Below are 14,739 nucleotides of genomic sequence, written 5' to 3' on the forward strand. Positions count from 1 at the left end.
TCCATTATCCAACCTCCTATATCCTAACTACAGGGTTACGGGGGTCTGCTGGAGCCAATCCCAGCCAACACAGGGAGCAAGGCAGGAAACAAACCCTGGGCGGGGTGCCAGCCCACCGCAGGGCACACACACACACCAAGCACACACTAGGGACAATTTAGGATCACCAAGGCACCTAACCTGCATGTCTTTGGACTGTGGGAGGAGACCGGAGATACTGGAGGAAACCCACTCAGACACGGGGAGAACATGCAAACTCCACGCAGGGTGGACCCGGGAAGTGAACCCAGACGGGTCTCCTAACTGTGAGGCAGCAGCACTACCCACTGCGCCACCGTGCCGCCTGAACTGGAAACGCCCCCGCATAAATCAAAGTCATCCAAACGATCTGGATCTGCATAATTAGATCTGGACCACCCTGTACAATTGGCAGATTAAAGGAATTTAAAAATAGTTAGCAGGGATGGAACATATACTGTAGGCTGTTTTATATAGCGTCTTAACCTCAAATTACTTATTTTATTTATTTATTTATTTGTTTGTTTGTTTGTTTGTTTATAAATTATCCATCTGGGCAAAATTGTGTTCAGCAAGCAGAAAGAAAGAAAGAGAAAGAAAGAAAGAAAGGAAGGATTATCCTAATATTAGGCAGTCGTGTGAATACCAAAAAAGGGTGCACACTAACTTCATGTCTCATTTCTGTTTGGGTGCCATTTAAGGATAAAAAATGAAGCAATTCAGATCTTATAAAACAAGTAAAATGAAGAGTAAAGGAGTTAATTAGCAGCAAAAACGGGTCACTAATTGAAGGGTTAGAATAAAAACCTGCAGCCACTGTGGTCCTCCAGGACTAGAGTTGGAGACCCCTGGCCTGGAGATTGAAGAGACTGGGGTGATGAACCCCAAACTATCAATGAAGCGGCAGTTCTGTGGGTGAAAAATGAGAGGTGAGACAAGGAAGCCAAACCCGTTCACACTAACAGAATAAGCTGCCACAAATGTTGAGGGCAAAAGGACATATGCAAACACACAACACTCATCGGACCCTGACGCAGATGGGTCATATTTGCTTAAAATTATATTGATTTCCTCTCCGTGTCTGAAAAACTGAAAAAGCCCGATCACCTCTAAGTTTGCATCGTTCCTTAGGAACAAATAAAAGTATCTGGTCTGCTGACCTGAGAGGGGTGAGACGGTACATACGGGTGCAGCAGTTCCGACAGATAAAATGGGGCACAAAGCATTAAAGGATGTAAAAACAAATACAAGAATCTTAAAATGGATTTGAAAGTGAGCTGGAATCCAGTGAAAGTCCAGGTGCAGGAATCTGTGCGTACTCCAACTTTCACGTTCTTCCTCTACATAAATCCCGATCAGCGTGAAAACTAACGCTCGTGCACGCGCATTTTGTAACGCCCCAAATCCTCCCAGAATTACGCTTCTTTGAATATGCAAATCAATATAAATCGCCCTTAAGCGCAGCCTTCTGTGAAAAGACAATGGGAAAAGCACGGGGAAAATATAAGAATTTCAGCGAATACCAAGTGGAGGCAAAGGAAAAACATACTATTTGTTCAAATAAACGGTGGTGTAATCAACAAAAGGAAGTTGATCGAGTGACATAGCGTGTTGGAGAAAGTTGAAAGCTCACATTCACAAATCGCACAGTGCCGGAAATAAAAAAGAAGTCACATATCAAAGTCGCCGTGAAAAGCCAAGTTGTAAGCCCACTGTCTGAGTGTCATATGAAAGTTTATTAGGGTACAGAGAAAAAAGGCACACGGTGGGGAAAAAGCACGAAATGTCAACTTCAATCTCGACATTTCCACTTTAATCACGTAGTTTATTTTGTCATTTAGTAGAACATCATAAACTTCATCTTAAAATCATTTAATTAACCAGTTTCTCAAATCACATCGTAATTAAAGTAGCACGTTAAATGCTTTGTTTTGTATTTGATCTTCTATGTGCTTTGTGTGTGTGAATCACTACTTGCTTCTTAAACCGGCTCTCTTCCTCCAACTGGACACAGAGTCCATTACATTCGTGATATTACAGCTCTCTGAATAACTAAAATACTGAGATGTATACGTGATATCATTTTCATGATGATAGGAGTTAAAGCACCTTATTAAACATGTGTTTCACTTCGATGAAATAATTTATTGCAGCAGTACTCGGGGGCGGCTCTAGGCTTGTGTTGGCACTGGGCAGAGGAAGAATCGGTGGCTCCTTAAGCCCGCCAATGTCAGTAAAGTAGCTTATGCACGGTGGATGGCCACGTCCGTTGCAGACACTGCATAGCCGCCTCGTGCTCATGACACAAGCATTTAACTTTTGCCGAAATTTGTCGCTGCGTTTTTAGCTGTGTTGTTATTTTCTCTTTCTGTTTTATATTCAATATATATTGGCGTAGCCGCCACTGCAGTCCTTGCTTTTCTTTCCCCAAGTAACCGATCGCCACACAATCATCTCTGTAATAGACGTTAAGCCATCTGTAAGCTTAGTGCTGATTCTTCAAAACGTTTAAAGAACATTGAAATATCTTCATAGTACACGTTTAATTATTCTATTCTTCACGCCAGTCCCAGTGAAGAATATAGATTATTTAAATGAAGTTAAAGTTTTATGTGTATAATTTAATAAACGTATTTTGCTGCATTTCACCTAAAAAATGATATCGTCATCATATGTAAATACGCGCTTTATAAAGTGACTCAGGTTGTGCGATATTATAACTGTAGTACAAGTTTACAGTGAGATAATTGTATTTAGAAGTACAGACAGTTCTACAAAGAGCACTTGATTGGCTGCGTTTAAAGTTCTTGGGATGAAACTGCTTCTGAACCACGAGGTCCGTACAGGAAAGGCTTTAAAACGTTTTGTAGTGGCTGAGACAGTGTGTCCTTGAAGCTGTATACCGATAATTCTCTTTCCGATCAGCTGCTGCTGTGATTCACACTCAGATACAGTGATATAAATACTCCGAGTGGTGCAGTGAGAGTAATATGGAAAAAGATGATTCGCTGTGGCAACTCCTAACGGGAGGAGCTGAAAGACGAAGACGAAGGTGCAGTGAGAGTAACAACGCTAAGGCAGTTCTGGTATTTGGAATACTATGGCTGTTCCCTCTACCATTATATTGTTACAAGTTAATTACAATCAGATGCGTTACACTAATAAACAATATGCGGTTAGTTTCAGTGTATTTATAAAGCCTCGTCAGGAAAATAAGGAGTAACCACACAGGAACAGTAGCACTGCTTTGATGCTTGGTGCCGCCAGTCTGCAAAACCGAGCGGAGAACTTGCGTACGACAAGGTATGAGGTACCGTGGAAAAGTGCGTGGATTTACGCCAAGTGTAGGTTTTATATATCGCGATTTGAACGTGGAAAAGTTCTTATGCAACATTTCTGTGCGTACGCACCATTTATACATGAGGCCCCTGGTGAACTGATGACTGGAGATGGTACTAAAGTAAAAATTCTTTACACTATAATGAAATATTTTGGTGCTGTATAAAGGTAAAATTTGATTTTGTCTCTGTTAGACATTACATTTCCAATAGCTTGTTTTATTGCAGAGGGGGTGTTCGCCCAGGGCACCAAACAGGCTAGGACCGCCCCTGGGTACGGCAACTCGCTGTACCAGTGTACCAACCTGACCTGACCTGGAAAGCCAGGAATATGGCTCACTAGGGTTTATTCCACAGGCAAAACCTCATTAGCCTTCCTCTGCCACTGTCCAACGTTGTCCAGATCTTCAGTGAGTCCTTCATCCAAATTGTGGATATCCACTTCTCACATGGGCCTGGTGTTTGTGGTCCAAATGCAAACCTAAATTTGAGTGAAATGAACCTTAGGAGATGCTGTAGGCATTTATGTAAAGAGTCTGGTAAGCATTAGGGAGTCCATTTTCGCAAGGTTTCTTTGCAGGATTTGATTTAAGATCCAATCAGGTGTACGGATGAGGTATCTGCCTTTCTCCTCTTTGACACGATGCTCCAAAAATAATAAAAGTGACATGTTAAATATTTTTAAGAATTTCTAATTTATTGCCCTGATGGTGTATTATTAAGGAGGCCCCCTCGTCAGTAGGAATTTGAACGGTAACGTTGTAAAATGTACGTTTAGTTTATGTCTTTCATTTTGGAAGGCAGACTGCCAGCAGCAGGATCTACGAGAGCCTCAAATGCGGCGTTAGGCAGCGGCTTACATGTAGGAATTTAAAATGAAAAGAGCTGCTTAAAAAAAAACTGTGGAGTTAAGAGAGACAGAAAGCTAATTCATGTTGTCAGGAGCTTCAGTGGGTGAAGCAGAAAGGAAAACAAAAGCAGCAGGACACCTGCCTACTGTGGACTTCTTTATTTATTGAAACTAAATCAAGAAATTGATTAACGCCAATACAACAGACAAGACAAATGACGTAAAAATAAATAAATAAATAAATAAAAGTAACCCGTCAGAGCAGCACGTGCTGTTGGCATGCCTTGTTTCCTGGATTGCAGCCATTGCCAGCGTGAATTGCTCCGCATTTCCCAAGAGTCATCCTAATGGGGGATTGAGTTGGTTCCCTGGCAGCAAGACTTGGCCGCTTTTGTGTTCACCATCAGCCTAGAAACAAGTCGAAAGGTTCCTACACTCTGTGCTGTACAGCTTAAATTACAAATTAAGGATTCAAATGTACAACAGCCACTTAGTGGCTGCTTCATTAGGTCCATCTCCATAGCAGCAGGCAGCCATTTCACCTTCAGATCAGCCTGAATTCCCCCAGGCATGGATTCACCAAGGTGTACCGGTACCGATTGTTAAGAATAAGGGGGATATGCAGGACTGTAGTAACTACAAGGGGATAAAATTGATGAGCCACAGCATGAAGTTATGGGAAAGAGTAGTGGAAGCTCGATTAAGAAGGGAGGTGACGATTAGTGAGCAGCAGTGTGCTTTCATGCCAGGATGTGATGCTCGCTCTGAGGATGTTGATGGAGAAGTTTAGAGAAGGTCAGAAAGAGTTGCATTGTGTGTTTATAGACCGGGAGAAAGCTTATGACAGGGTGACTGAGAGGAGCTGTGGTATTGTATGAGGGAGTCGGGAGTGGCAGAGAAGTACATAAGAGTTGTACAGGATATGAACAAGGAAAGTGAGACCATGGTGAGGTCTGCGGTAGGAGCGGCAGATGCATTCAAGGTGGAGGTGAGATCTCATCAGGGATCGGCTCTGAGCCCCTTGTTATTTGCAATGGTGATGGACAGGTTGACAGACGAAATTAGACAGGAGTCCCCGTGGACTGTGATGTTTGCTGATGACATTGTGATCTGCAGTGATAGTAGGGAGCAGGTTGAGGAGACCCTGGAGAGGTAGAGATCTGCTCTAGAGAGGAGAGGAATGAAGGTCAGTAGGACCACCAAGATAGAATACATGTGTGTAAATGAGAGGGAGGTTAGAGGAATGGTGAGGATGCAGGGAGTAGAGTTGGCGAAGGTGGATGAGTTTGAATACTTGGGATCAACAGTACAGAGTAATGAAGAGTGTGGAAGAGAAGTGAAGAAGAGAGTGCAGGCAGGGTGGAGTGGGTGGAGAAGAGTGTCAGGAGTAATTTGTGATAGACAGATACCAGCAAGAGTGAAAGGGAAGGTCTACAGGACGGTAGTGAGACCAGCTATGTTATATGGATGGAGACGGTGGCACTGACCAGAAAGCAGGAGACAGAGCTGGAGGTGGCAGAGTTAAAGACGGTAAGTTTTGCATTGGGTGTGACGAGGATGGACAGGATTAGAAATGAGGACATTTTAAGGTCAGCTCAGGTTGGATGGTTGGGAGACAAAGTCAGAGAGGCGAGATTGCGTTGGTTTGGACATGTGCAGAGGAGAGATGCTGGGTATATGAGATGAAAACATGGATAAGCATTTCCATCGCAGCCCCAGTAACAGAGCTTGGATAAATCTCTCTATTATAAAAAAAAACTTTTGGAAGGAGACGGTACGTGATTTTCTCGGAGACACTTTAACATCCCACGAGACAAGGCAGTGAGACAAAAGGACAGCTGCTGTACAGGCCTTTAAATGGTCGCCGAGCAGTGCATTAAGCAGAACGCACAGCTCAGCAGCAAGCCAGCAGCTGATCTGACCGCATCTCCTTAGCATCCGTTCAGCCCCCCTCTTCACAACGCGAGCAACAGAGATGCGAAGTGGCTGGCATGTGGCGCACCCTCGAGCAAAGCCCCCTAGTTTCTTAAATCAAAAGTAACACATGCTGGGCATGCAATAAAACCTTCACTTTGACAAATGAGTATCACAAAAAATAGCTCCACTTTCTCTAAATATTGGAAACTTTGCCACCATCTGGCCACACTACTCCCAGAATCTTAAACATATTCCTCCCGTTCTTAGTTTAAGAGGGTCTGACTGTTAACATATTAAAGTGCCCTGTTTTAAGGACATGTTCAACAGTTCCTAGTAGTCTATTGTAAAATATTAGCCTGTTTAAAGAATAAACTTTAAATTTCTGCAACTGTAATATAATATAATGTATGGAGGGGCTGACTGATTCAAGCATTTTTTTTTTGGTTCGGTTTACTTTCCAGTCTATCTTACAGAATTGCTCTGCCATTGTATAATTCTGTACTCCCACTGTAGGCATGCGTGTGTGTAATTGTAAGAAATGTTCATTTTCTATCTCCAGATATTTCTTTTCCAAGATGGAATAAAAATTTCATTTTGGAGGAAGCTTCAAGCACTTTGAGCTACATTTTTTGAATGAAAATGTGTTATATAAATGAATGTTGTTGTTGTTAAATGGGGGAAAAAAAACTAAAACAGAGGGGACTGGGTGGTCTCATGGCCTGGAATCCCTACAGATTTTATATTTTTTCTCCAGCTTTTGGAGTTCTTTTTAGTTTTTTCTGTCCACCCTGGCCATCGGACCTTACTTATTCTATGTTAATTAATGTTGACTTATGTTTATTTTTGTGTCTTCGATTTTTCTATTCATTTTGTAAAGCACTTTGAGCTACATTTTTTGTATGAATATGTGCTATATAAATAAATGTTGGTTGATTGATTGATTGATTGATTGATTGATTGATTGATTGATAAAAGCAACAACCACTGAGACTCCTAACATGTGCATCAAAACTCAGACATTGATCAGATACCCAAATTACAGAGAGATGTATGAGGAGAGGTGGAGATAGCAGAAGATAACTGCTGGGTGCAGATCAGGAGGGGCAAAGATTAAAACTTCAGTTTTCTGAGCTTTTAACTTTACGTAGTTGGCTAGTAGGCAATTATTGCCCTCCTTCAGATAGTTGACTTGTGTAATTGATTTGGCTTAAAAAGACAATAAAGCCAAACAGGAATTAGCCGGACGCTGATGCTGTGTAGAGCAGGGGTCTCGAACTCCAGTCCAGGATGGACTAACCCTTTTCTTAATTACTGACCTGTTTTTTGCTACTAATTAACTTCTTTTGAATTCATTTTAATGGACTTGTTGCCCTGAATTTCTTCATCGTTCCTCTGAATTACTTCATTTCTTTCCTGAAACAGAAATGAAACGTGAAGCGAGTGGGCCAACAGACGACCAAGTCAGGGCCTCAAACTCCAACCAATTTCATTCTAACCAGTTGCTTCATTAGGCGCAGAGTCTTGTTGTTAATTAAACTCGTTCTTTAACTCCATGGCTTGTTGCTGCTCTCATTGTGCAATAGCAGACATTTCCGAATGTGTTCTCTTTTCTAAGAGCACTGGTAAAATGTTTCATGGACCTGAGCAGATCGACATTTCTCAGACCCTCACCTTTCTTTATTCTCAGATATTGTATGATGGGCACAGTTTGCTGGTCGTGTTTTGGCTCGTTTTCTAGCTCACTATTGTTTGGTAGCTAATTAAGGAAACCGAAACAATTAAGGGGTCTGAATCTTCAAGAGCAAGTCATCTACAATGAAAGGAAAAGGAGTGAATTAACAACAAAAACAGGGCACTAATTAAGAATAGGGTTAGAATGAAAACTTGCAGCTACTGCGGCCCTCCAGGACCGGAGTTGGAGGCCCTTATTTAGTTGGTCTTCTGTTGGCTCCCTCACTTCACATTTCATTTCTGTTTGGGTGCCGTGTAAGGAAAGAAATGAAGCAATTCAGAGCAATGATGAAGAAATTCAGGGAAATAAATCTTAAAAAACAAGTCAATTAGAATGAACTCAAAAGAAGTTAATTAGGAGCCAAAACGGGTCAGTAATTAAGAAAAGGGTGAGAATGAAAACCCTGCAGCCACTGCAGCCCTCCAGAACCGGGGTGTGAGACCCCCAGTGTAGCGGATCAGTGCCATGTCTACTTTCTATTTTTTTATATCAGTTCAGTTGGACCACCGGTGGTTTACGTGACACACTCAAGGACACCCATTGAGTCAGAGGTGTGTGAACTGATCCAGGACCTTGGAGTTCCCAGTTCCATCCCTTAATCACTTGGCCTTACTGCCCACAGGCTTGTGATATTCTGACGTTTGCTCTCAGACTACTTAAGGATTCAGGCCCGAGTCTAACGTGACAACAGTAATGTGATGCACTCATTGTTTTTCTGGTATTAACGTGAACATCTTTCACCAAACGCTGTCCCAACGGGTGAGGATGAGAGAGCTGCCGCCATTGAACTCCTCTGTCCCTTTCAATTCGATTACATTAAATTAGGATTTCTGTTGGCGGCACCTGTTGTAGGCTTTCCCTGAGAATGAGAATAAATAATTCATATGGAGATTGTGTGTGTCTTCGATGGAAGCTCAGCTCAGATTTGCTCCCCTCTGTAATAAGGAGATATCCTCCATTAAGTACACCTTACCGTTGTTTTTTTCTTTTTTCTTTCTTACTTTCTTCTTCCTGAAATTGTCAGTCTAGACAGGCTGCTCTGGTGCACTTGTGTGCCTTAAGGCTCTGTAGTTGAGCAACATCATACAGCGGCAAAGAAAGGACCTGCTGATTACTGCAGTGCCATCCACGCAGGTGTCTTTCCTGACTGTTGTTATAGGAGACGACTTGCAGTCCGACTCTTTGGGTATTTCATGTGGATCAGAGAGTGACACCGAGAATATGAAAGGGTCACTCGAACAATCAGCCGTTGCTCTGCTTCCGAAGTGCTTCGTCTCCGTTGTAAAGCTGGGATTTGATTGCGCTCAGAGGGCATTCTGAGATCCCACCTCATGATTGCTCACCGCAGTCAGAGCCCTCTCTCCGGGGGAGAGCGGTGCAGAGTGCTGTCTGCCGAGGGTAAACTCGGATAATTAGGAGCATTCCTTCTTCATCGACTCCAAGGCTCAGTGCTGCCAGAAGAAATGAAAGCTGCAGCTACGGGGTCTGTTTGTAGGCCCTGAGGGTACAGAATGAGTCAGATTCATTGAAGTCAGGAACTGCTTCCTGATTGTGCCTGACACTTAAAATATTCTAGCCTTTAACTGATATCTTTACATTGCCTATTTTTATACATCTAACTGGTTCAGAATCGTAACTGTGCAATATATTCTATTATATATTAGACACAACAAGCTGGGTCTGCTGTATTCAAATGTTAAAGTCTTTTAAATGTAAACCTGTGGTAGATCTGGGTGGGTCTCACCATCTTAGTGCCACCTACAAGTCTGTTAATGACAGCAGCAGATCTTCAGTATCCGGGCCAGATGTTCGTGTGTGTTTGGGAATTTGTTATTGCTTTATTATAATACAGTATACTGTATATGTGTGAGTGTGTGTTATTTTATATATATATGTATATATATATATACTGTGGGGAACAGCTGGAGTCCATGACTGGCCGGGATGCCCCTTCATTATATGCTCAGGGGGAACAGCCATGGACTGTGCAATACCTCTCACTGAATGCTAGATGCCCGCCCCCTGGGTTGGAGCGGTGCCTTGGTTTCCCGCAGGGCTTCATGGGCATTAGAGTTGGGTGCAGCCCTGTTGGGTCCCGTAGGCACTGCCAGGGAGTGCTGCAGCTGGAACTCCTGAGCCCTTATGGGCAGTGTTTTCACCACACCCGGAAGTGTAGCCATAACTCAACAGTCAAGCACCTGAGCACTTCCGGGTGAACTATAAAAGAGGCCAGCAGCCACTACTCTGGGAGCCAGACTCGGGAGGAGTGGTGGAGGAAGAAGAAGAAGTATATGTATATATGTATGGAGTATATATATGTATAGAGTATATATATGTGTGTGTGTGTATATGTATATATATATATATATATATATATATATATATGTATATATATATGTGTATATATATATTTATACACATACACTCACCTAAAGGATTATTAGGAACACCTGTTCAATTTCTCATTAATTCAATTATCTAAATCAACCAATCACATGGCAGTTACTTCAATGCATTTAGGGGTGTGGTCCTGGTCAAGACAATCTCCTGAACTCCAAACTGAATGTCAGAATGTCAGAAATCCTTCTGCTTTTTTGCCTCCCATTTGGGACAAGATGGCCAGGACCTCCAAACTTTGCAGCCCCACGTGCAGCAGGACAACACTACAAGTTGACTTCTCCTTTCTGTTTTGCAGGCAGCAATCAGTCATGGACTTGGGCACCTCAGTGAATCAGTAAGTTTATCCTCGGTTTTTTTCATCCTGCTTAAAATTGTTTTCAAAGCTGCTGGTGGTGAGGAGTTTACTGCACTGCTGATTCCACTGATGCTGCCATTGATGTTTTCAATTAAACTGATATCGTTATTATATAGTAGTTGTGCTACCCGTCTAATCAGTGTAGACCTCAGCGTTAACATTTGCAATGCATATGTCCCTGTTATATGCCATTTGGTATGGGATTCATAAAAGTAGTGTTAATGTTGGTGATACGCCGTCTGTTGGAATGACAAACGCAGTGCATTTTATTACCACAAATATTTGTAATGCGCCGTCTTTTGGAATCACAGAGATATAGTGACTGGATGGACACATATAAAGGTGGATGATCGAATGTTTTGTTATTTAAAGGTTCCCCTTGCTAGCATATGAATGGTTCTTTGGGTTTATACTGAAAAGGTGCCTTGCAGAGAGTCAGCACCTTAACGTGGCAGAGTTTGCATGATCAGCGATCCCTTGAGTGATGCCATTAGGAGTCGTGTACCCCCTGGTAGGGCCAACCACACCGGTGAGGTCTGACATGAGGTTCCGACTAAGGCTGACATCCCCGTCTTACCAAAGTGGTGCAGCTTCCTGCCATCCTTCGTCATCCTGCACACGGCTTGGCACGTGGAGTCCTGACTGAGTGTGACTGAGGATTGTGCACCCCTCACGACTCCCGATATCAAAGACTCCCTTGTGCAGTCTCTTCATTCTGCCCATCTACCTCATCCTTTATCTTTTATCAAAGTCCTACGGCGAGGGGCAACAGATGGAAACTTGGAGACTCTCCTTTATACCTTTGTGGGTGAGGAGCTCTAAATACCCACAGTACCACCCACAGGGTGCCAATGTAGAACAGCTGAACTAATTAAGCAATCAGCTCCTCTCCACAATGCATACTATGTATCCACCCAACTCCACAACCATGCACACCCACAGAACCTGAGCCTGAGCACACTGGCATAAAAAAAAATAAAACGGACCCAAAAACATTCATTGTCACAGATACATTAAATGTGTCGATACATTGGAAATACTATTGATCATATTATTTATATACTAGGCATGCTATCTGTCAAAGAGAGGTAATAGAATCATTTAAAAGTATTTTCTATTTCTGGCCCTACGTGTACCTTCAGCACCTTCAGCGTGCGCCCTGAACCTCTCTGGACCGGCACTCCATTCTCTCAATCGCGTATCCGTTAAGTCTGCTTCTCAAACTCGATTGTTATTTTCAAGGTGGTTTTCTCCTCTCCTGTCTGCTTTAATATTTCCCATCTTTGAAGGCGACCCTCAGTGTGCCTCCTGTTCCGGTTTCTGCTCCTTGTGTATTTCGCACTCGCGCTTCCTCTTTCAATCGCCACACCAAAGCCAAAGTGACCAATCACATCAAAGCCAAATTGACCAATCAGATTGCTCTGATGGACTAGACACACACATTACATTTAGTGGTTTGTTTTATTGTCTAGAAGTATAATAAAAATTTTTGCTTCCCTTTGAATTTTCCATTACCATCTTCCTCTGTTCTATCATTTAAGGCGACTACATAACCAAAGTCCCTTGAGAAATCAACACCGCCACCTCCATTTCTAAATACCCTGCGTTGTTCTTTATGAGTTGACGTGTCTGACCTGCTCCTGCTCAATTATTCAGCCAATCTGACAAATGAGAGGAGACCTTGAGGAGACCATCAGGCTGATTTCTTCAGCTCATATCTACGCTGTCCCAATACCTCATCAGGCTTCTTCTTAAAAGTCATCAGGGTTCCTGCTTCAACTTCATGACTTGGTAGTTTGTTCCAAAGCCCCACAACTCTTTTAGCCCTAAATGCACTTCCCCTTATTTTCCACTGGTGTCCTCGCGTATGTGGTCTGCCATTTTGTCGAAAGAGTTCTGCAGGATCGATGTTATCGATCAGATTGGGTCCTCACACACCGTCCTCTGCTTCAGACTGATTCTCGCTTTCTAAATGCCACCAGTCAGTGTGGCATTGCAGCCATCAAGCTAAATGCCTGAGCAGGCCATTCAGGGGTTAAATGAATGTGTTTTTCAGTGTCTGACGATGACTTGTTCACTAATACGCTGTTTCTGTTTGAGAAGGGGGACCCTGGAGAGAAAGGACAAAAGGGGGACAAAGGAGACACAGTAAGTACCAGAGGGCCGCCGTCTTCAATTCTTTGGTGTATTTGTCTGTCCACTTTTATTTATAGGTGCATTATTTGTGATTCAGGCCATTCAGGTCTCATCTCTGTACTCTCCATTTAGGAATAACTGGGGCTGGCATTGAGGATTTCTGAATGGATTTAAATCTCTGTAGCCGACATCACGGAGCAGCCATTCCTGTGTTTTCAGTCTTCACACACTGCTTTTTTGGGGATTTTCAGTCACCAGTATCAATGCAGACCTCTAAGTAAAAAAAAAATCAGGAGTCCCCTCGACTCCCCTCGACTTTCTCATATACTCAGATATGGGGATGGATATTTGAGGAGTAAACCGCAAGACAATGATTATATTTTTATATTATGTATGTTAAAGAACCATCAACAACAAATCAAATTAAATTAATAATATATTGAACAATTATTATAATAAATCGGACTGTACAGCTGCATGAATAACAGGTAAAGTACCACTTCTGGTTAGAGGAAATAGACCAAAAGTTAATAGAAATCCATGTTTTGTACCTAATACTTGTAGGCAAAATTTGGTTGACCGAAGTGAAAGCGTATTCAAGCTATCGTGTTTACATACACACACACAGACAGACACACAGACATAATTCTAAAAATGGCAGGGAGGTCTAAGTCGTTGAGATTCATCAAAATTTCAAAATGGAATCTTTGGGCGATTCCAGTACTTCCCCTACACTTCATGTATGAGTAAGTCAGGAAGGTCTAAAACGTCGAGATTCTTCAAAATTTAGACATCGAATTTTTGGATGAATCCAATACTTTCCCTGTACTTCATATACGAAAAAGTCAGGAAGGTCTAAAACGGTGAGATTCATCAAAACCTCAACATCGAATATTTGGATGATTTCAATACTTTCCCTGTACTTCATATACGAAAAAGTCAGGGAGGTCTAAAACGTTGAGATTCTTCAAAACCTCAACATCGAATTTTTGGATGATTTCAATATTTTTCCTATACTTCATGTACGAAAAAGTCAGGGAGGTCTAAAGCGTTGAGATTCTTCAAAATCTTGACATCAGATCTTTGGACGATTCCAATACTTTCCCTGTACTTCGTATACGAAAAAGTCAGGGAGGTCTAAAACGTTGAGATTCTTCAAAATCTTGACATCAAATTTTTGGACGAATCCAATACTTTCCCCATACTTTGCATATGACAAAGTAAAAAGAGCAGTAAACCAGGGGTCTTTTGTGGGGTGAAGTGCTGCAGGGTGGCTTCCTATGGGTTTTACTTAGCTCACTTATACCAGTAAAATGTCAAAGATGTAATACAGAAAAAGTATTCCAAAAGTACTCAGACCCCTTCACTTTCTGCCCAGTTCATTGTGTTGCAGATTTCATTTTAAATGGACCAATTTGCCGTTTTTACCCATCAGTCTACACTCAGTAACCCATAATGACAAAGTGAAAACAGGTACTCAAAAATGTTTACCCATTTATTACAAATCAGAATGTCAGAAGGACTCTACTCAGAACTTGCTGGAAGGACAACCAACCATCAACCGTCTGAGCATCACTCCATTTACCCGACATGTCTGGTAGAGTGGTTAGATGGGCACCACTCTTACCAAAAGGCATTTAGCAGACTCAGGGAGCATAAGAGAAAAGATCTTTTGGTCTGATGAGACAAAAATGGAATGCTTTGGGCAGAACTCCAAGCATTATGCTTGGTGAATACCAGAGTGCTGCTCATCACCTGCCCTAATACCATCCTTATGGGGGAGCATGATGATTTTCTTTTCCTTTTTGGTGTTTTTAATCCTTTATTAGGTCAGGTCAGTTTTGGGAGTATGCACTGGTATAGGTACCAGTGGTACCCACCACATGACGAAACAGCTCGGGATCTTGGTTGGCAACCCCCCCAGGCAGACACGCGGTCCAGTCCCACCCTCCAGAAATGACCCTCTATCTGCCACAGCCAGGTGTTACGTGGG

The 14,739-nt window shown here is 42.4% G+C and overlaps 1 protein-coding gene across 2 annotated transcripts in view; it reads left to right on the forward strand.

Annotated features, from left to right (window-relative positions):
* Positions 1-14,739, forward strand: part of LOC120516453 (collagen alpha-1(XIX) chain) — a 478,053-nt gene that overhangs the window by 332,290 nt on the left and 131,024 nt on the right. Inside the window, exons 23-24 of one of the 2 annotated variants that reach the window (XM_039738131.1) lie at positions 10,551-10,589; positions 12,711-12,758. In XM_039738131.1, the coding sequence (XP_039594065.1) occupies positions 10,551-10,589; positions 12,711-12,758 (87 nt within the window). The remainder of the gene's footprint in view (positions 1-10,550; positions 10,590-12,710; positions 12,759-14,739) is intronic. The other variant, XM_039738132.1, reaches the window with a different exon arrangement.

Source organism: Polypterus senegalus, chromosome 16 (assembly GCF_016835505.1).
Source record: "Polypterus senegalus isolate Bchr_013 chromosome 16, ASM1683550v1, whole genome shotgun sequence".
Classification (NCBI taxonomy): domain Eukaryota; kingdom Metazoa; phylum Chordata; class Cladistia; order Polypteriformes; family Polypteridae; genus Polypterus; species Polypterus senegalus.